Source organism: Mustela lutreola, chromosome 4, assembly GCF_030435805.1.
Source record: "Mustela lutreola isolate mMusLut2 chromosome 4, mMusLut2.pri, whole genome shotgun sequence".
Taxonomy (NCBI): domain Eukaryota; kingdom Metazoa; phylum Chordata; class Mammalia; order Carnivora; family Mustelidae; genus Mustela; species Mustela lutreola.
In genome coordinates, this window is record NC_081293.1 from 57,440,068 (window position 1) to 57,463,047 (window position 22,980).

At 39.3% G+C, this 22,980-nt stretch overlaps 1 protein-coding gene across 1 annotated transcript in view; it reads left to right on the forward strand.

Annotated features, from left to right (window-relative positions):
- Positions 1-22,980, forward strand: part of DNA2 (DNA replication helicase/nuclease 2) — a 55,489-nt gene that overhangs the window by 17,132 nt on the left and 15,377 nt on the right. Inside the window, exons 6-14 of the mRNA XM_059170091.1 lie at positions 4,622-4,841; positions 8,195-8,312; positions 9,439-9,604; positions 12,202-12,396; positions 13,798-14,028; positions 18,075-18,191; positions 18,272-18,381; positions 19,496-19,605; positions 20,757-20,981. Coding sequence (XP_059026074.1) covers positions 4,622-4,841; positions 8,195-8,312; positions 9,439-9,604; positions 12,202-12,396; positions 13,798-14,028; positions 18,075-18,191; positions 18,272-18,381; positions 19,496-19,605; positions 20,757-20,981 — 1,492 coding nt within the window. The remainder of the gene's footprint in view (positions 1-4,621; positions 4,842-8,194; positions 8,313-9,438; positions 9,605-12,201; positions 12,397-13,797; positions 14,029-18,074; positions 18,192-18,271; positions 18,382-19,495; positions 19,606-20,756; positions 20,982-22,980) is intronic.

Genomic DNA, 22,980 nt, shown 5'->3' on the forward strand with positions numbered 1-22,980 from the left:
CTCTGTGCATTAGTCTTCACTGTGATAAACAGGGAAGTGTTTATTAAGTAGTCGTTCTTCTCATAATTTGTTTCATTGTTTTGTAGTAATTCTGTTATTCTAGTTTCTTGATTTTCTATCATGATTACAAACTTAATTTTTGTTTTATGGTGTTCCTAATTATTTCTTTATCCTTATTTACCCTTTCTCACTACACACCTCTCTATTCCTTCCTTATTATTTATTTTGGAGTCATTTAAATTTGCTTGAGGATTAAAGTTGTGGTGGATATACCTTTTCTTTGTTGTTTCACATATTAGCTTTTATTTTACTATTTAATTGTTTGAGCTTTTATCTGCATGTTTTTTCTTTTGGTTAAAATGTATTCATTGTTTTTGCGGTGGTAAGCTGCCATTTTCTCACTGACCCATGGGCTTAGCTCTTTAGCAAACACTTATTCCATGCAGTATCTGCTCAGCAGTGTGCTAGGACCTGGTGTTCCAGGGAGACTAAACCCCTCCAAGAACTCTGTACTGGTGGTAGTTGAAAACATAGACCTGGAGGGTATTGCTTAGAGAGAACATGTAGGGCAACAAGAGGCATGGAAGAGTGTGCTACGTAAGGAAAGAAGTAGAGAGGAGTAGAATCCATCAGTGGAGGCTGGGGAGGCTTATGATGGACTCGTAAGGAATTAGGTAGCCTGAAACAAGCCTTCCTGATAGGAAGCCAGGGAAGGTGTGGGATTCAGATCCCTGAAAGGGATTTTTGAGGTCAACTCTTAGTTTCACATAAGGAAACTGAGATCCAGTGAGAGGTATGACTTTTCCAGGTTTTATGTGAAAGAAGAGTGGTTTAGCTGAGTCTATAGTAATAATTCTTGATTCCTAGCCCAGTGTCCTCCTCTCTGTATCTTGGTATAAGACTTTTTTTTGTTTCAGTTACTTCCAATGGAGCCTTCTATGTCTGTGAAGGAAGAGCTCCTTTATGTTTTAGCTTGTGTCATTTTTGCAGCAGTTTACAGCCACTTTAAAAAAAAATCTTGGGGTGCCCGGGTGGCCCAGTCGTTAAGCTTCTGCCTTCAGCTCAGGTCATGATCTCAGGGTTCTGGGATTGAGCCCTGCATCAGGCTCCCTGCTCAGTGGAAAGCCTGCTTCTCCCTCTCCCACTCCCCCTGCTTGTGTTCCCTCTGTCACTGTGTCTCTCTCTGTTAAATAAATAAATAAAATCTTTAAAAAAAATCTTTTTTAGACTTTAGCACAAAGAATAAGACTTTTTTTTTTTTAAAGATTTTATTTATTTATTTGACAGAGAGAGTGAGCACAGGCAGATAGAGTGACAGGCAGAGGCAGAGGGAGAAGCAGGCCCCCCGCTGAGCAAGGAGCCCGATGTGGGACTTGATCCCAGGAGGCTGGGATCATGACCTGAGCCGAAGGCAGCTGCTCAACCAACTGAGCCACCCAGGCGTCCACAGAATGAGACTTTTAAAGGTCATTTAAGGAAACAAGTTTTCTCACCCATTTGGTAGTAAGAGTAAATCTTCATTTTTATGGTATCATATTCTCCATCAGAGTTTTACAGCATTATTTGGTCAAAATCATAGTAGTTAAATTGAAATACTGTCATTTATTCCACAGACCTAGGTCTAAAATCACATTACTGGGGCGCCTGGGTGGCTCAGTGGGTTAAGCCTCTGCCTTCAGCTCAGGCCGTGATCTCAGGTCCTGGGATCAGGCTGGAGTCAGACTCTGTGCTCAGCAGGGAGCCTGTTTCTTCCTCTCTCTCCGCCTGCCTCTCTGCCTACTTGTGATCTCTCTGTCAAATAAATAAATAAAATTTAAAAAACCACAAAACACAAAATACATTACTTCCATTTTCTAGGGGAATGAATTTCAGTAGCAATTTTAAAAGTTTCATTACCTATCTTCTATTAAGTATACATGTGATATTTTATAAATAATGAAGTTTGCTTTATTTCATTGGAGCATATTTAAATATATAACACAATTAGATAACATTTGGAGAAAGAAAACAGAACAATATTTAAGAAATTTTGGATAAGTTGTAGTTTCCTTGAATTCCTCTGTTGTCTTCCTCAGAGACTGCAGAAGTATACATATATTCCTGGAGACTATATATATATATATATATATATATATATATATATATATATTTAAGATTTTATTTATTTATTTGACAGACAGAGATCACAAGTAGGCAGAGAGGCAGGCAGAGAGAGAGGAGGAAGCAGGCTCCCCGCTGAGCAGAGAGCCCGTTGCGGGGCTCGATCCCAGAACCCTGGAATCATGACCTGAGCCGAAGGCAGAGTCTTTAACCCACTGAGCCACCCAGGCGCCCCTGGAGACTGTTTTTAAACCAAAACAGTAAAAAAAAATTACTGAAATGTCATTTTTTTCTCTAGAAAATATTCTCATTTGTTAAGATGTAGTTGCTGATCTAAATAACATGAAATTAGCAAATCAAAGTCAACTAAATCATGTATTCTGATAGAATTCTTAAGCTTTTAAAATCTCAGTTCTCTTTTTTTTTTTTAGATTTTTATTTATTTGACAGAGAGATCACAAGCAGGCAGAGAGGCAGACAGAGAGAGAGGGAGAAGCAGGCTCCCCGCTGAGCAGAGAGCCCGATGTGGGGCTCGATCCCAGGACCCTGAGATCATGACCTGAGCCGAAGGCAGTGGCTTAACCCACTGAGCCACCAGGTGCTCCTTAAATCTCAATTCTTATTTTATTTAATTAACATTTATTTTTAAAGATTTTATTTATTTATTTGACAGAGAGAGGGCACAAGTAGGCAGAGCCGCAGGCAGATCCGAACCTAGGATCATGACCTGAGCTGAAGGCAGAGACTCAACTGACTGAGCTACCCAGGCACCCCAAATTTCGATTTTTATGATCTAAAATATATTTTATTACTAGAAAATTTATCCTTTTCCTGTAAGATTTCTTTATTTTTTTATTTTTTAAAGAATTTATTTATTTATTTGACAGAGAGAGATCACAAGTAGGCAGAAAGGCAGGCAGAGAGAGAGAGGAGGAAGCAGGCTCCATGCCAAGCAGAGAGCCCAATGGGGGACTCGATCCCAGGACCCTGACTGAGATCATGACCTGAGCCAAAGGCAGAGGCTTAACCCACTGAGCCACCCAGGCGCCCTCGTGTAAGATTTCTATTAGATTAAGTATCTTATCTGGCTTTGAGTCTAGAATAGGTTTAATAAAAGTTGGTGCTATCTGACTTTTTTCTCCTGCTGAATAATTTACTGCTCTGAAAATGAGTAAATCTTAGATAAGAGCCTTAGGTAGGAAGCTTTCAAAGTTATTTTCACCTCCTAATTCCTTTGATGTTTATATATATATTTTTCTCCTTCCTGTGCTCTTGGTTATTTAAGTTAGGATAGTAGACTCAGAACTTCTTTTGTAATATAAAAAACAATGCCGAGGGGCGCCTGGGTGGCTCAGTGAGTTAAGCATCTGCCTTCGGCTCAAGTCATGATCTCAGGGTCTTGGGATCGAGTCCCCCATTGGGCTTTTTGCTTGGTGGGGAGCCTGCTTCCTCCTCTCTCTCTCTCTGCCTCCCTTTCTGCCTACTTGTGATCTCTCTCTGTCAAATAAATAAATAAAAATCTTAAAAAAACAAAAACAAAAAACAATGCTGAGTACTTAGTTTTAAATATTGGTAGTGATGGAAATGGATTCATTTAACATTTAAGTAAAGAAAACAATGAGGAATTGTAGGTGCACACGATGTCCTTTGAAGATTGTTATGGGGAGTGTAGGAGCAAAGTGTTTGATAATCAGGCTTCATAATGCATGGATGATGGGGAAAGACAGCTCATTCTTAAATAGTTTAATATGGTATCACTGAAGGAATACAGCCTTTGCTACCTTGGGTGCAACCACATGCAAGCCATTTTATATTAACCTGTGTAATAATTGTATATCAGAATATTCATATTGGTATTGTGGCTTCATTAGGTCCAAATAGTGATACTTGTAGTAATCTAGGTCTGAGGAGATAAAGGCCTGAGTTAGGAAGATTATAGTAGGAATTAACTCAAAAGTATAGATGGTAAGTATTAAGACTTAAATTATGTGAGTTAGAGGCATTGGACAGCGGTTCTCAATCTTGAGCATGCATCAGAATCACTTACAGAGTTTGTAAAACAAATTGCTGGGTTTTACCTGCAGACTTTCTGATGAGTAGGTCTGGAGTGGAGCCTGAGAATTTGCTTTTATTAGAAGTTCCTAGGTGAGGGCGCCTGGGTGGCTCAGTGGGTTATGCTGCTGCCTTCGGCTCAGGTCATGATCTCGGGGTCCTGGGATCGAGTCCTGCGTCGGGCTCTCTGCTCAGCCGGGAGCCTGCTTCCCTTCCTCTCTCTCCGCCTGCCTCTCTGCTTACTTGTGATCTCTCTCTGTCAAATAAATACATAAAATCTTAAAAAAAAAAAAAAAGTTCCTAGGTGATGTTGATGATGCTCGTCTAGGCACCACATTTTGAGAATCACTTCGGTAAAAGTGTATGGATGATCTCCCATCCCCCAATCCTCTGTCTGTCATAGAGTCAGTGCCAGAATGTGAGAAAAGTGAAGTGTTCTAAGGAAGTATTCTTGTGTTTCATTTTTTAGGCCGAGTGATGGTAATAACAATAATTCAACATGTAATATTGAAGTCATAAACTCATTGGATATTGAAGAAAGCATTTGGTCCCCTAGGTTTGGATTGAAAGGCAAAATAGATGTCACAGTTGGTGTGAAAATACATCGAGGATATAAAACGAAATATAAGATAATGCCACTGGAACTTAAAACTGGCAAAGAATTAAATTCTATTGAACACCGTAGTCAGGTAGGTATAAGTCTTAGTAAGAAAATTGTCTGAATATTTAGTACACTGAAAAATGTAGGTCTGTTTTATATATTTTGGTTCAATTTGGGTAATTTTTAGTTAAGTTTCATATAGTACTTTTCAATTTGGGATGTATCCAGAGTACTCAAATTGTTTGTAAATGTATACAAGGCTAGCCGAAAGTTTTCTCTAGTGAAGAAATACAGCAGCTGAATTTATAAGACAGTTGCCAAGTTTATGTTGCCAAACTACTAGTCTAAACAGATATTCCTAAAGAATTCTTTGGTGATAAAATTTGCTGAAACCAAGTATATTTGGAAATTTAATGATGCATGGTAGCCTATTAAAGTTTCTGAGAAATCAAAGTAATGCGGATTTGGTTTAGGTATGTTTAAACCTGTTGTTTTCTAAACTTAGTTTAACATGGGACTATTGTTTTCATGTAAAATCTAACATAGGATACTCTTAGAAAACATCAGTCTAGGGTGCCTGGGTGGTTCAGTCCTTAAGCACCTGCCTTTGGTTCAGGTCATGATCCCAGGGTCCTGGGATTGAGCCCCGCATCAGGCTCCCTGCTCAGAGGGTAGCCTGCTTCTCCCTCTCTCACTCTCCCTGCTTATGTTCCCTCTCTCGCTGGGTCTCTCTGTCAAATAAATAAATAAAATCTTAAAACACACACACACACACACAAATCAGACTAAATCCATTCTTTTATTTTTGTCTTTTAATCTGATTTTAATGATTATTATCTAAAATGAAATATAGGGTCGCCTGGGTGGCTCAGTGGGTTTAAAGCCTCTGCCTTCTGCTCAGGTCATGATCTCAGGGTCCTGGGATCAAGCCCCTCATTGGGCTCTCTGCTCACCAGGGAGCCTTCTTCCTCCTCGCTCTCTGCCTGCCTCTCTGCCTACTTGTGATCTTTGTCAAATAAATAAAATCTTTTTAAAAATAAATAAATTTAAAAAATGAAATATAGAACCATGTCTTATTACCATTATGTTAAATTCAAGTTCTTATTAATCTTTTCTTCTCTTTGGTAAACATAACGATCTTTTGTTGTCCTTCAAAATTATCTGAAATTTATATTATTTATAGTGACATAAAGTAATTAACATAAATCTTTCTTTCCTCCTACCTAGGTATGTTAATTATAATGACTGGTCTTGGTGTTTTGGAATTTCATGATTTATGTATTATTTATTTGGGAGAGTGAGACAACATGAGCTGGGGCACTGGGGGAGGGGTGCATCAGGACACTGAGATCATGACCTGAGCTGAAGGCAGATGCTTAACAGCTGAGCCACCCATGCCTCCCAAGTTTCCAACTCTTGATCTCAGCTCAGGTCTTGATCTCATGGATGAGAGTTCTGGTTCCACACTGGGCTTCAGGCTGGGTGTGGAACCTACTAAAAAATAAACAAACACATAAATCATTCAACATTTTAATCTTGTCCCGGAAAGCATACTAGCTTCTTTGCAGGTTGTGTATGACTAAATGACTTGCTATTGTTGCTAAGGTGGTTTCATGAATTGTAAACCAACTGTTTCTAACTTGTCTTAGATGGTTTCTTTGGAGAGTACCACATAAATTTAAAGCAGCTAATAATGATTCATGCTGTGCAAAAAACAGTGAGCTTTGTAGAGTTAGTCTCATTTAGTTGTCCTAGTAACTATGATGTAAATAATATGCATTTTAGTGTTTAATTCACTTATTTTATTTACTTATTTATTTATTTTAAACAGGGAATTTTATTTATTTATATATTTTAAACAGTTCATTTATTTTAAACAGGGAAAGTAGTGACTAAAGACTGTTAACTTCAGAATGTAAAATATAATTTGGCTAATTTCCCTCTCTAATTTATTGGAAATCTTAATATTTACTGTCTAAGAAAAATTCCATTTTTTTTTTTAAGATTTTATTTATTTATTTGACAGAGAGATGATAAGTAGCCAGGGAGGCAGAGAGTGAGAGAGGAGGAAGCAGGCTCCACGCTGAGCAGAGAGCTTGACGACGCAGGGCTCCATCCCAGGACCCTGGGATCATGACCTGAGCCACCCAGGTGCCCCAATTCTATGTATTTTTTTTTTTTTTTAAAGATTTTATTTATTTATTTGACAGAGAGATCACAAGTAGGCAGAGAGGCAGGCAGAGAGAGAGAGAGAGAGGAGGAAGCAGGCTCCCTGCTGAGCAGAGAGCCCGATGCGGGACTCGATCCCAGGACCGTGAGATCATGACCTGAGCCGAAGGCAGCGGCTTAACCCACTGAGCCACCCAGGCGCCCTCTATGTATTTTTAAAAAAATATTTCATTTACTTATTTGAGAGCGAGAGAATGACAGAAAGAACACAAGCAGGGAAGGGGCAGAGAGAGAGGGATTAGCAGACTCCCCACTGAGGAGGGAGTCTGACGTGGGGCTCAATACTAGGACCCTGGGATTAAGACCTGGGCCAAAGGCAGGCCCTTAACTGACTGAGCCACCCAAGCATCCCTCTATGTATTTCTTTATTGTGTAAAACTGGAAGCACAGACAAGTGTTTGTGTTGTAGAAGTTCAATATTTGACATTGAATTATTGTGTTATCTTTATTAATTTGCCTAATGTTATTTTCAAAATGGAAATAGTTTAATGGACCTTTTGATTTTTTAATTTATTTTTAAAGATTTATTTATTCATTTTGGCGCCTTGGTGGCTCAGTGGGTTAAAGCCTCTGCCTTCGGCTCAGGTCATGATCTCAGGGTCCTGGGATCGAGCCCCGTATCGGGCTCTCTGCTTAGTGGGAAGCCTGCTTCCTCCTCTCTCTCTGCCTGCCTCTCTGCCTACTTGTGATCTGTCAAATAAATAAATAAAATCTTTAAAAAAAAAAAAAAAGAATATGTGTGTACATGTGTGCATGCAATGGAGGTTGCAGAGGGAGAGAGTCTTTTTTTTTTTTAAGATTTTATTTATTTATTTGATGAAGAGAGACACAGCAAGAGAGGGTACACACGCAGGGGAAGTGGGAGAGGGAGAAGCAGGCTTCCCACTGAGCAGGGAGCCCGATGCCAGACTCGATCCCAGGACCCCAGAATTATGACCTGAGCTGAAGGGAGTCACTTAACAACTGAGCCACCCAGCCACCTCAGGAGAGAATCAGACTATCTACTGAGCAAGGAGCTGTTTGTGAGGCTGGATCCCGCGACCCACGAGATCATGACCTGAGTTGAAACCCATAGTTTGTTGCTCAACTGACTGAGGCACCCAGGTGCCCTGACCTTTTGATTTTAAAGTTACAGTATGTGTTGATTGCTAAACACGCATGGACATATGAAAGGTAAACTTTTATTTGACAAAATGTGCAATGTTTTCACAGCTTGTTCTGTACACACTGCTGAGCCAAGAGAGGAGAGCTGATCCAGAGGCCGGCCTGCTCCTTTACCTCAAGACTGGCCACATGTACCCTGTGCCTGCCAACCATCTTGATAAAAGAGGTTGAGTTGTTCTCTCTCCAGTTACTTCTCTGGCTGTTGTTTGTTTCTTTTTTTCCTTTAACCTTTGGTCATCTGTATATATACCTGAAAAATCATTCACTGTACTTGCTAGGCCTAATACAGGTTATAATATATAGTTGTGGTTTTATTTATTTATTTGCTTGCTTCCTTATTTATTTATTTTTAGTTGTAGTATTTTTTAAAAAGGAATTTTAACAATATACTGTATATTTGAAAACAACTTTAATCTTTTTTAAAAGGTTTTATTTTTATTATACAAAATTTATTTAAACTTCCTGTGTTATTGAGACACTCTGGATAGTTGTATTTATCCTTACCATTTAGCTAAAAAATCAACTTCACAATATTTACTAGTTATGAGATATATATATGACTGTTTAAAAGAACTTATGAAATGACCCAAAGGGGCACATGCACCCCGATGTTTATAGCAGTAATTCCACAATAGCCAAACTACGAAAAGAGCCTAGGTGTCCATCAACACATGAATGGATAAAGAAGATGTGATCTGTATATACAATGGAATACTCTGCAGCCATCAAAAAATTTGCATCAACCTGGATGGAACTAGAGGGTATTATGCTAAGTGAAATAAGTCAATTAGAAAGATAATTATCATGATCTCATTCATATGCACAATTTAAGAAACAAGGCAGAGGATCATAGGGGAAGAGAGGAAAACATGAAACAAGATGAAACCAGAGAGGGACACAAACCATAATAGACTTTTAACCTTAGGAAACAAACAGGGTTGCTGGAGTGATGTGGGGGAGGGATAGGGTGACTGGGTTATGGACACTGGGGAGGGTATGTGTTGTGGTTAGCGCTGTTAATTGTGTAAGACTGAGGAATCACATTTCTGTACCCCTGAAACAAATAATACATTATATGTTAATAATAAAAAAAAGAACTTATGATGTGAACAAAATTTAAGCAAATATATACCAAAATTTTTTTTAAATATACACCAAAATGTTAACAGTTATTCTAGTGTAATGGGAAATAAGAACGTTCATTTTATGTTTTTAACTCTGAAAGTTTTACAAGAGAAAGATATATAAATAAACTTAATTCTTAAACACACACCTACCTTTTTGTTCCATAGAATTATTAAGGCTAAGAAACCAGATGGCATTCTCTTTGTTTCACCGTATTAGTAAATCTGCTATTGAAAAGGAGAAGACAAAGCTTGCTCCTTTACCACAAATAATTGAGGACCAGCAAACTTGCAAATATTGTTCACAGATTGGCAACTGTGCTCTTTATAGCAGGTAAAAACATTTTCTTCCCAAAGTATTAATTCCAGTTAAGTATTTACTTAGCTCAACATGATTTAACTTTGTTGTCTGATCTGTAACTGATGATTTCATTTTAGTGATTTTTCTTCATGGGTAGTATTTCTAAAATGAAGGGAATAGAAAAAAACAAACCACAGTTCATATTTTGTAACCAGCCTATTTCCTTGGGGAATAATAGAATGCTTTTTAAACTTCTTTCAAAAGTGGTTATTTTAATCTTGCTGCAGATAGTTTCTGGGGAAATGAAATACTTTTAGGACTTAATGGAATCTGGTTAAGAAGGGGTAATCTTCTGTGAAGAAGGGGGATCTGGCAGGTTCATTTAGGGGAGCATGTGTTTTGATCTCAGGGTTTTAAGTTTGAACCCCATGTAGAGTGTAGAGATAACTTAAAAAAACTTAAATTTTTTTTTCTTTAATTTGTCAGAGAGAGGAGCACAAGCTGGGGGGAGCAGCAGGCAGAAGGAATAGCAGACCTCCCTGCTGAGCAGGGAGCCTGATGCAGGACTGATCCCAGGACACTCGGATCATGACCTGGGCTGAAGACAGATGCTTAACTGACTGAGCCACCCAGGTCCCCCAGGAAATTTTGATGTTGTACGACTTTTTTTTAATGTTTTTAAAGATTTTATTTATTTGAGCAAGAGAGTGAGAGCATGAGAGGAGGGAGGGTTAGAGGAAGAAGCAGACTTCCCGCTAAATAGGGAGCCAAATATGGGGCTCAATTAGGGCCCCTGGGATCATGACCTCAGCTGAAGACAGGTGCTTAATGACTGAGCCACCCAGGCACTCCAGGAATTTTAAATATTATACAGGTTTTTTCCCCATTATTTTACTTATTTATTTGACACAGGGTGGGGAGAACATGAGCTGGGGTAGTGGCAGAGGGAGAAGGAGAAACAGACTCCTTGCTGAGCAGGGAGCCCAACACTGGTCTCGATCCAGGAACCCTGTGATCATGACCTGAACTAAAGACAGATGCTTAACTGACTGAGCCGCCCAGGTGCCCCAAGACTTTTTTTTTTTAAGTGATCTCTACACCCAACATGGGATCCTAACTTACAATCCCAAGATCAAGAGTTGAATGCTCCACTGACTGAGCCAGCCAGGTGCCTATATGTCTATTTTTCTACCTATGGGAAGTTTATTAGCTGTCTTAAGACCAGTCATTTGTATTTATACCTCCATCAGCCAGTGAAAGTTTTGAAAGACATAAAAAAGTAGTTAGATGTAAATATAGAGTAGGAAACAAGTTCAAATCAAGACCAAAATTTACAATTCAGCCTAAAAATTCCCATAAAGGACTTTTCAAAGTATTATATCAAATAAATGATTTCTTAATGCAGAGGAAAATGAGCTTTGGGAAGTTTGGGCCTATAGCACAAGCACATTTTTTTTGAAAGTCTTATTCTCTATGTTTTGTATGCTATCTTATAATTGTTTTTATATAAAAATTCAGAAGTTAATATTAAGCACAATTGATACTCCATATAATTCTCCATTTTTTAAGACTTTTTTTAAAAAAAGATTTTATTTATGTATTTGACAGACAGAGATCACAAGTAGGCAGAGAGGCAGGCAGAGAGAGAGAGGGAAGCAGGCTCCACGCTGAGCAGAGAGCCCGATGCGAGACTCGATCCCAGGACCCTGGGATCATGACCTGAGACGAAGGTAAAGGCTTTAACCCACTGAGCCACCCAGGTGCCCCTCTCCATTTTTTAAAAAAAATATTTATCTGGGGGTACCTTCCTCCTCTCTCTCTCTGCCTGCCTCTCTGCTTACTTCTGTCAAATAAATAAAAATCTTTTTTTTTTTTTTTTTAAAGGTTTTATTTATTTGACAGAGAGAGATCACAAGTAGGCAGAGAGGCAGGCAGAGAGAGAGAGGAGGAAGTAGGCTCCCCGCTGAGCAGAGAGCCCGATGCGGGACTCGATCCCAGGACTCTGAGATCATGACCTGAGCCGAAGGCAGCGGCTTAACCCACTGAGCCACCCAGGCACCCAATAAAAATCTTTATAAAAAAATATTTATCTGTTGGACAGAGAGAGAGAGACAGTGAGAGAGGGAACACAAGCAGGGGGAGTGAGAGGGAGAAGCAGACCTCCCGCTGAGCAGGGAGCCCGATGTAGGTCTTAGTCCCAGGACCCTGGGATCCTGACCTGAGCTGAAGGCAGATGCCTAGTGACAGCCACCCAGGCACCCCAGTTCTCCATGTTTTTTGTGTTGACTTTCTAATGTTATAGAGCTGGATGTACACAAATTGTGATTTTGAGAAGTGCAGTTGTACAAAAAGCCGGGTACTGATACTATTATAGTAATGAAAATTAGAGTATACCAAACTTAAGTAGGTATTAGGTTGTAGTCCTTAAGGGCAAAGTAATACTATACTGGGTTTCTTAAGCATTTTGCTTTGTAAAAAGCCATTTGGCTTATAAAATGTTGAAAAGACTTTAAAGAAAATTAGGACCTGTGGTTATAGGTTACAGTGATCATCATATATGTTGCTTATTTTAGAAATAACCTCATTTTTATAGCCAGCCAGTAAAATGTTTTTTGTACATCTCTCTTTAGAGCAGTGGAACAACAGATGGATGACAGTTCAGTCCCAATTGGCATGCTGCCCAAAATAGAAGAAGAAACCCAACATCTAAAGCTTACACACTTACAGTATTTCAGCCTTTGGTGTCTAATGTTAACCCTGGAGTCACAGTCAAAGGATAATAAAAAGAATCACCAACATATTTGGTTAATGCCTGCTTCAGAATTGTAAGTGGTCTATCTAATACAGTAAAACTTCAGTAATTTGGATTACCTAATGGGATGGTATTCGGAATTCATGAAAAATACAGGATACATGATATCATGTTAGGGCTGTGCAGTTTCATATATTCATGCCAACTGTAGATGGTTGTCCAGGAATTGTTTCGAAGTAGAGCACTATTCTTATTTTCAGTAGGTTAAATATGTCTTGAGAAATCTTTTTTTTTTTTTTAAGATTTTATTTATTTATTTGATAGAGACACAGCGAGAGAGGCAACACAAGCAGAAGGGGTGGGAGAGGGAGAAGCAGTTCCCCACTGAGCAGGGAGCCCGATGCAAGGCTCGATTCCAGGACCCTGAGATCATGACCTGAGCCGAAGGCAGAGGCTTAACCCACTGAGCCACCCAGGTGCCCAGATTCAAATTTTCTAAATGTGGTCCATCTTTTATTTTGTGAGATCTATTTTTTATTATAAAAATTTTTTAAAATTTTTTTATTTTTTAGTTTCAGGGGTAGAGTTTAGTGAGTCATTGTCTACAACACCCAGTTACAGTGCCTTCCTTAATGCTCATCACCCAGTTATCCCATCACTCTACCCCTCCCCTCTAGCAGCCCTCAGTTTGTTTCCTATAGAAATCTTTTTTTACAAGTTGTTTATAAGGAAGTAATTCTGTATATCTTTGCATAGTATTTTTCTTTATGTAGTATTCCATTGTTTTTGATCTACCTATTTATAACTTTTAGAATGAATATTGATTTTAATGTGACTTTAGAAATAATTGGAACATTATTTTCTTAACAGTAAATTTTAACACCAGGAATCATTACAGTGGATTAAGTTGTTTTTGATAGACCATGTCAGCACAGTGAATATGTCAAGTGTACATATCAACAAGCTTCTGAAGCTGTAATTTAACAGTTGTGCCTGAGAAATTGTAAATGCTTAAAACTTGCTTCTTGGAAGCTGTGGAATTATCAGTTTGCTTATTATTATTTTAATAACTGATTATAAATCCTCTTGTAAATACTAAAGAACATCAAGTTCAGGGAAAGTATTACCATTTATCTTCCTCATTGTTATGTGTATCAGCATAGGAAGTAGGGACATCATTCAGAGTTCAGAGTACTGAGACATATGTTGTTCAGCGATCCCAGCCTGTGGCTGCAAGAAGGGATGGGCTACCTAGCACTCGTCTAGAGGTCTTTTGATGAGAGATTATTTTTAAATTAATAGAATGTTAGCATTTCTAACACTTGAATGTAGATTGTGGAAAATGTAAAAATGAATGAGTCAGTATTATGGCTTCCAGGGGCCAGATGAACAAGTAAATTGTGGAAAAATGCTAATATAGTATTTATATATATGATGTAAATGGAAGCTTTCTCTCTTTCTTTCTGTTTCATAGGGAGGAGAGTGGTAACTGCATTGGAAACCTGATTAGAACAGAATGTGTGAAAACAGTTTGTGATGGACAATATTTACATAATTTTCGACGGAAAAATGGTGACATGCCTGTCACAAATCTAATGGCAGGTGATAGAATTATTTTAAGTGGAGAAGAGAGAACACTGTTTGCTTTATCTAGGGGATATGTGAAGGAGATTAATGTGACATCAGTAACCTGCTTATTAGACAGGTAATGAAATGTTCCTTTGGTGGGGTGGCAGCTTTATGGATATGTAAATTGCATCCTATTCACAGTTTATTCATTTAAACCATTATTCATGGTTTCTAGTATATTATAGTTGTGCAGCCATCACCAAAATCACTTTTTCTAGAATATTTTCATCACTCCAAAAAAGAATGCTTATACCCTTTGGTATTCATTCCCCCTACTCTAGGCAATCACCAGTTTCTTTTCTGTCTCTGTAGGTATGCCTGTTCTGAACATTTCATAGAAATGGGATCATATATGAACTTCTGTGACTGACTTTTCTTTACCTAGCATACTGTTTTGTTTTTTTTAATTTGAGAGAGAGAGAGTGACAGAAGGAGCAGGGGGAAGACCAGTATAATGTTTCTGAAGTTCATCTTTGTTTTGGCATTTATCATTACCTTATTTCTTTTCTTTTTTTCTTCTTTTATTTATTCATTCATTCATTTTATTTTTAAAAAGATTTATTTATTTATTTGACAGCAGAGATCACAAGTAGGCAGAGAGGCAGGCAGAGACAGAGAGGAGGAAGCAGGCTCCCTGCTGAGCAGAGAGCCAGATGCAGGCTTGATCCCAGGACTCCGGGATCATGATCTGAGCAAAATGCAGAGGCTTTAACCCACTGAGCCACTCAGGTGCCCCTCTTTTCTTTTTTTTAAGGATTGTATTTATTTATTTGACAGACAAATATCATAAGTAGGCAGAGAGGCAGGCAGAGAGAGAAGGGAAGCAGGCTCCCAGCTGAGGAGAAAGCCCAATGTGGGGCTCAAGATCCCAGGATGCTGGGATCATGACCCCAGCTGAAGGCAGAGGCTTTAACCCACTGAGCCACCCAGGTGCCCCTCTTCTTTTTTTAAAAAAGAGATTTCAATTACTTATGTGATGAGAGACAGCGAGAGAGGGACCACAAGCTGGGGGAGTGGGAGAGGAAGAAGCAGACTCCCTGATGAGCAGGGAACCTGATTCGGGGCTTGATTCCATGACCCTGGGATCATGACTTGAGCTAAAGGCAGATGCTTAACGACTGAGCCACCCAGGTGCCCCGGTACCTTCTTTCTTTATGGCTGAGTAAGATTCCATTATGGGGATAGGCCACATTTTGCTCTTCCATTCACCAGCTGATGGACATTTGAATTGTTTCTACTTTTTGGGTGTTAAGGCTAGTGTTGCTGTAAATATTCATATAAAAAGTTTTACATGAATATATATGTATTTTTAGCGATTTATTTATTTTGGAGTGAGGGAGTATAAGTGAGGTGAGGGGGAGAGGGAGAGAGAGAAGCAGACTCCCCCTGAGCACAGAGCCCAATATGGGGCTCAGTCCTAGGACCCTAAGATCGTGGATTGAGCTGAAATCAAGAGTTGGACTCTTAACCATCTGAGACCCCACAAGTGTCCCTATGTAAATATATTTTTACTCTCCTTTCTAGATGCCTACTGGTGAAATTGAGTTTAGCATTTTGAGGAACTACCAGAGTGCTAAGGTTTGGTTGGTATATTCTGTTTCATGATGCTAATGTGGACGTGATCATACCTAGTTCTCATCACCACATGAGTGTCAGACAGGCTAGATCCTCAGTTAGCCATGAAGCTTACTTGTAGCACTCTGGGCACTCACCATTTCATTTTCTCCTCCTAAAAAGAACCATTTTGGGGTGCCTGGCTCGCTCAATCAAGCATACAACTCTTGATCTCTGGGTTATGGATTTGAGCCCCATGTTGACTGTACAGGTTACTTAAAAATAAAATCTTTTTCTAAAAAAACATTTTTTTCCTATTTGTAGTTGGAAAATAAAGTATATTTATAAATAAAGTATATTTATCTCTGTTAAAACAAAGTGAGTTTATTTAAAGAAAAATTAAAAGAAAAAGTTTATTTAAAGAAAAGTAAATCGAATAGTTGGTATGAACATTTGTGGTTGAGACTGCTACCCATGCTCACTAATGTCTACATTCCCCTCTTCCTGCCCTCCCAGCCTTCCTTGCGTGAAGTGCAGGCCAGGCCTCCCGTATCTTAATGGATGGAGATTAGGAATTGGGATGCAGTGACTTCTGGGTAACTGCCCTGGATGTGTCCGGGCTTGTCCTCTGCCAGTCAGTAATTCTAGTTTAGCTACAACTAGCCGCAGACTGGGTTTCATGATATGGGATATGAGGCACAGTACTTCTTTTGTCTCTTAGGATTTCTGGCAGTCACTTGCAGTTATTTATTTAGTGAGTATCCTGCTTTGCAAATTGTTGAGGAGTTTATAATCTTGGGGGTAAACAAATAAATGTATTTCTGGTCTAATATGACAAGTGTTTGAATTGAAGAGAACACGGATGAGAGGCATTGAACCTAATTTTAGAAGGCTCAGGGAAAGCTTTTGAAAGAGGTCATTCTGGATCTTCACCTGGTGAATTAATTGCCTGGTGTAGCAGTGTGAGAAGAGTGTGCCAGACAGAGGAACGTGGTGCATAACAACATGAAGCGTGACAGTATGTTCAGCAAAGTGCAGGAATGTAAAAGATGAAGAAGATAGTGTGACTGGGGAGGTGACTTCATAGAAGATCTTACATAACATGTTAAGTTGTGACTATTCAGATGTATTAAAGAGTTTTAAACAGAAAAGCGATAATAATCGGATTTGCATTTCTCTGTGGTTGCATTGTGAAGAACAGTTGATTAATAGAGATGAATCTGAACGCATGGAAACCAGGAAACTTGTAGTGGCCCGGGCCCAGATGATTGAGGGCAAGGTAGCTTTGGCAGAGAGCATGGAGTGATTTTGAGAAGTATTTGGAAAGTAAAATTGGCTGACATTTGGATGCTGATTGGATATGGAGGTTGAGGAGAGGGTGAGGGGAAGGGAGGACGGACAAGGCAGTGGTGTAGAGGCACGTGCTGTTGACTGGAATCAGAGCCACATAATAAGGATCAGGTTCAGCGGGAGTAAAGATTTGTTCAGTTTTGAATGTATTGAGTTTTCATAGCCTGGGTATTGACCAAGTGGAAAATTCTTGCTGCCTGCCAGATATCCAAACCTGAAGCTCAGGTGAGCAGCCAGGCAGAAGAAGAATGTGAGGTCAGGCCTCAAGATGTAGATTTGGCATTTAGAGCTACATGAGGGGATGGAACCAAGGGAAAATGACAAGAAAGAACAGTATAGAGGACCAGGGGTGGGACTCTAGGGAACCCCGGGGTTTTAGGAGTTGGAAGAGGAGTGGGAGAAGGCATCAGGAAAGAGACCTGTGCTCCAGGCTGGAGGAGAGAGGGGCCCTGTGCTCAGGATCCTTCTCGGTGTGGTGAGTCCAGGCTAGATTGCAAAGCTAGGCCTAGTGAATTGTCAGCAGGTGTTGTAGGTTCCTGATTAATTGATTTGACCTTAGTGTCTTGAACCCTACTTTTCTCCCCTTTCCGGCCAGTGCACCATTCTTTTTTCTTTTCTTTCTTTTTTTTTTTTTTTTTTTTTTTAAGATTTTATTCATTTATTTGACAGAAAGAGATCACAAGTAGGCACAGAGGCAGGCAAAGAGGGAGAGAGGAAAGCAGGCTCCCTGCCGAGAAGAGAGCCTGATGTGGGGCTCGGTCCCAGGACCCTGGGATCATGACCTGAGCCCAAGGCAGAGGCTAAACCCACTGAGCCACCCAGGCGCCCCAGGTAGCCATTTTAATAGCTATTGTGGCTCATTTACTCTTTCAGCAAACAGTAATGTATTCCTTCCTCCCTCCTTCCTCCCTCCCTCCCTCCCTCCCTTCCTTCCTTTCTTCCTTCCTTTTTTAAGATTTTATTCGTCGGAGAGAGAGAGAGAGAGAAATTGAGAATACAAACAAGGGGGGGGCTGGCAGGCAGAGGGAGAAGCGGAATTTCTGCTGAGCAAGGAACCCAATGCGGCACTTGATCTCAGGACCCTGGGATCATGACCTCTGCTGAAGGCAGCGGCTTAACTAACAGGCACTCGGGCATCCTACAGCAATGTATTTCTTATGCAGACCAACTGACTATGTTAAATGAAGAACATTCATGTCAATCTGTTTGCTGTTTTAGGAACTTGTCAATACTCCCAGAATCAACTTTGTTCAGATTGGACCAGGAAGAAAAAACTTGTGATATAGACACCCCCTTAGGAAATCTTTCTAAGTTGATGGAGAATACTTGTGTCAGGTTTGTAACAATGAGTGAATCTGAAATTTACCCTTCTTTCTTAAGGAATATTACTAAAAACACCTTTTTTTCCTTTTCAGCCAAAAACTTAGAGATTTGATCATTGACTTTCGTGAACCTCAGTTTACATCCTACCTCAGTTCTGTTCTTCCATATGATGCAAAGGATACAGTTGCCTGCATTCTAAAAGGTACGTGATAATCAGCATGTCTGCTTCCATTGATTGTTCTTGGTTGTATATATAATTCAGTGTCTATTATAGCCTAGCATTTTTGTAACTTAATAAACTTATAATTTTTAGACAGATTTTCTTGGGAAGTAGTTTACCTATATGCTTTAATATCTCCATGACATTTTCTTACTTTAAAAAGACATATTGAAAAACAGACTTGAAGAGAGGCTGCCTTTTTTTTTTTTTAATTTTTTATTTCTTTTCAGCATAACAGTATTCATTGTTTTTGCACCACACCCAGTGCTCCATGCAATCCGTGCCCTCTCTAATACCCACCACCTGGTTCCCCCAACCTCCCCCCCTCCCTGCTCCTTCAAAACCCTCAGACTGTTTTTCAGAGTCCATAGTCTCTCATGGTTCACCTCCCCTTCCAATTTCCCTCAACTCCTGTCTCATCTCCACCTCCCCATGTCTTCTGTGTTATTTGTTATGCTCCACAAATAAGTGAAACCATATGATAATTGACTTTCTCTGCTTGACTCATTTCACTCAGCATAATCTCTTCCAGTCCCGTCCATGTTGCTACAAAAGTTGGGTATTCATCCTTTCAGATAGAGGCATAATACTCCATAGTGTCTATGGACCACATCTTCCTTATCCATTTGTCCATTGAAGGGCATCTCGGTTCTTTCCACAGTTTGGCGACCGTGGCCATTGCTGCTATAAACATTGGGGTACAGATGGCCCTTCTTTTCACTACATCTGTATCTTTGGGGTAAATACCCAGTAGTGCAATTGCAGGGTCATAGGAAAGCTCTATTTTTAATTTCTTGAGGAATCTCCATGCTGTTTTCCAAAGTGTCTGCACCAACTTGCATTCCCACCAACAGTGGAAGAGGGTTCCCCTTTCTCCACATCCTCTCCAACACATGTTGTTTCCTGTCTTGCTAATTTTGGCCATTCTAACTTGTGTAAGGTAGTATCTCAATGTGGTTTTAATTTGAATCTCCCTGATGGCTAGTGATGATGAACATTTTTTCATGTGTCTGATAGAGAGGCTGCTTTTCTTACAGTTAATTTGCTCATTGAAATCCAACATTCTTTTTCCTCTTATTTTAAAATTTAAATGTAGGTTTGAATAAACCTCAGAGGCAAGCAATGAAAAAGGTACTTCTTTCAAAAGACTACACACTCATCGTGGGTATGCCTGGAACAGGAAAAACAACTACAATATGTACTCTTGTAAGGTTATTCTTTTGCTTAGAAACTATTTAAATCAGCTTATCAGTTTGGAGAATGTGATGTTTTCTATTGAAAGGACTGAATTTTAAATCAAAAGGCTTTATTTCAAATTAACCTTTAAGAATGACATGAGGAGGTGCCTGGGTAGCTCGGTGGGTTAAGCCTCTGCCTTTGGCTCAGGTCATGATGTGGGGTTCTGGGATCGAGCCCCGCATCAGGCTCTCGGCTCAGTTGGGAGCCTGCTTCCCCTACCCAACTGCCTGCCTCTCTGCCTACATGTGAACTCTCTCTCTATGTCAAATAAAAAAATAAAATCTTAAAAAAAAAATGAATGACAAGAGAAACATAAAAGCTAAGTCACAAAAAGTTGTGATCATATTGTAGGTTTTTTGCATTTAGGATTATCTGAGATGTCTTTTGGTTGGTGGCATGTGTTTCATTGTATGTTTTCTTTGCCTTAAAAATTGATAAATTATACAGAGATGGTTGAAATAGATTTTTCTGGGATTTATTTTTCCATGTCAGTAGATTTCTGTGCTAATCTTAGATTAATCATAATGATGGCAACAATTATTTGTTGATTGATACTGTGTGCCAGGCACTATTCAAAGTTTGGACTTTGTACTCAATTTTATTATCAATAATAAATAATATACCTAATTTTATTATCATTAATAATATGGTATTAATACATCATTAACGAGATAATGCCATGTGACTTTCATCAAACATTTTGACTTTATAATTTTTTTAAATACTTAGCTGGCTCAGCTCTAAGATATGCTTCCTGTTAAGTTTTCTTTTTCTTTTTCTTTTTTTTTTTTTTAAAGATTTTATTTATTTAACAGAGAGAGATCACAAGTAGGCAGAGAGACAGGCAGAGAGAGAGAGGAGGAAGCAGGCTCCCTGCCGAGCAAAGAGCCCGATTCGGGGCTCGATCCCAGGACCGGGGGTCATGACCTGAGCTGAAGGCAGAGGCTTTAACCCACTGAGCCACCCAGGTGCCCCCCTGTTAAGTTTTCTGATTGTATTTGAAAAATGTTGAAATTGAAAAATGTTGAAAAATGTATTTGAAAATTGTATTTGAAGCATGTTGAAAATTATTTGGAATTAAAAGTAATGTTATTTTCCTTTCTTTTATTCATTATTAGGTAAGAATTCTCTATGCCTGTGGTTTTAGTGTTTTGTTGACCAGCTATACACATTCTGCTGTTGACAATATTCTTCTGAAGTTAGCGAAGTTTAAAATAGGATTTTTGCGTTTGGGTCAGGCTCAGAAGGTACATCAAGACATCCAGAAATTCACAGAGGAGGAAATTTGCAGATCCAAGTCCATTAAATCCTTAGCTCTTCTGGAAGAACTCTACAACAGCCACGTAAGTACAGTTATTGCATAATAATACCAGCAGGAATTTTTGTAGCCAGACTGAGTGGAGAAACAACATTCTGGGAAATTCAGTCACATTGACCAGTTTTATTAATTTATAGTTTGCTCTTTGCTTTTGAACTGAAATGAGGATTCTGGTTTATTATTGAGGGCTCCCATCTCCTAGTTTAAACTATCCTAGTTATGGAAAATGCTTGTTTCTCTCCACTCATAATACTTCTGACTCTAGTTAGTGGAGGTAGTGCTGATTTTGCAGCTTAGTGCTCAACCCCTTAATAGGATTGCACCATCCACTTCAGTTCCCAGTTGTAAGTCCGGGCCTCCTGTGCAACTGAGCTAACAACCATAAATCAGGGTTCCCATGACCCCATCCAGGGATACCTTGCTAGAATGGCTTACAGAATTCAAGTAAGTGCTTTACTGACGAAATTACTGGATGTATTCATAGGATGCAATTCAGGAACAGTCAAATGGAAGAGATGCATAGGGTTAGGAATGCGGAAAGGGATCTAGAGCTTCTATACCCTCTCCAGATGAACCACCCTTCCAGCACCATGACGTGTTCACCAACCCAGAAGCTCTCTGAACCCCTTTGAGTGGGGGTTTTTATGGAGATTCCATCATGTAGGCATGATTGATTAAATCATTGGTGTTAAATCATTAACACCAATGATTAAGTTAAATTAACTTAACTTATCTACTGATTCCCTCAGTAGAGGGGTGGGGTTGGGGGTGGGGTCCAAAAAATTCTAACCCTTTAATCTCTAGATTGGTTCCTCTGGCATCCGGCTCCCATCCTCTAATTAGCATAATGCAGATATGGTTGAAAGGGGCTTATTATGAATAACAAGAGATGTTCCTCTCTCCCCTTACACTCAGGAAATTCCAAGGGTTTTAGGATCTCTGTGTCAGGAACCCAGAGGAGGACAAACGTGTATTATTTTATTATAATATCACACCTAGAAAACTACTAATTATTTATTATTAGTAAATAATTTACTAAAAATTAGCAAATAATTAGGATTATTTAGCCTGTTTGAATTCCAAACAATAGTACATGAACAGTCTAATGATAGGTTTTTCTAGACTTAGAGACTTTTGATATAGAGCCTAGATTTTATTTTATTATTTAATGTCTGTATTTTGGGGGGAAGTTTTTATTTATTTATTTATTTATTTATTTATTTTAATTTTATTTATTTATTTGACAGAGAGAAATCACAAGTAGATGGAGAGGCAGGCAGAGAGAGAGAGAGAGAGGGAAGCAGGCTCCCTGCTGAGCAGAGAGCCCGATGCGGGACTCGATCCCAGGACCCTGAGATCATGACCTGAGCCGAAGGCAGCGGCTTAACCCACTGAGCCACCCAGGCGCCCGGAAGTTTTTATTTTTTAAAGATTTTATTTTGGGGGGCATCTGGGTGGCTCAGTCATTAAGTGTCTACCTTCAGCTCAGGTCATGATCCCAGGGTCCTGGGAAGCCTGCATTGGGCTTCCTGCTCAGCAGGAAGCCTGCTTCTCTCTCTCCCACTCCTCCTGCTTCTGTTCCCTGTATTGCTGTGTCTCTCTCTGTCAAATATATAAATAAAATCTTAAAAAAGAAAAAAAGATTTTATTTTTGGGGCACCTGGGTAGCTCACTTGGTTAAATGTCTGCCTTCAGCTCAGGTGATGATCCCAGCATCCTTTTGCTCATCAGGGAGTCTGCTTCTCTCTCTCCCTCTGCCTTTCCACCTGCTTGTGCTCTCTCTTTCTCAAATAAATAAATAAAATCTTTAAAAAATTTTTAAATTTAACTTAATTTATTTTTATTTTTATTTTACTTTATTTTATTTTATTATTTTTTTAAGATTTTATTTGTTTATTTGACAGACAGAGTTCACAAGTAGGCAGAGAGGCAGGCAGAGAGAGAGAGGGAAGCAGGCTCCATGCTGAGCAGAGAGCCCTATGCAGGGCTCAATCCCAGGAGCCCGAGATCATGACCTGAGCCGA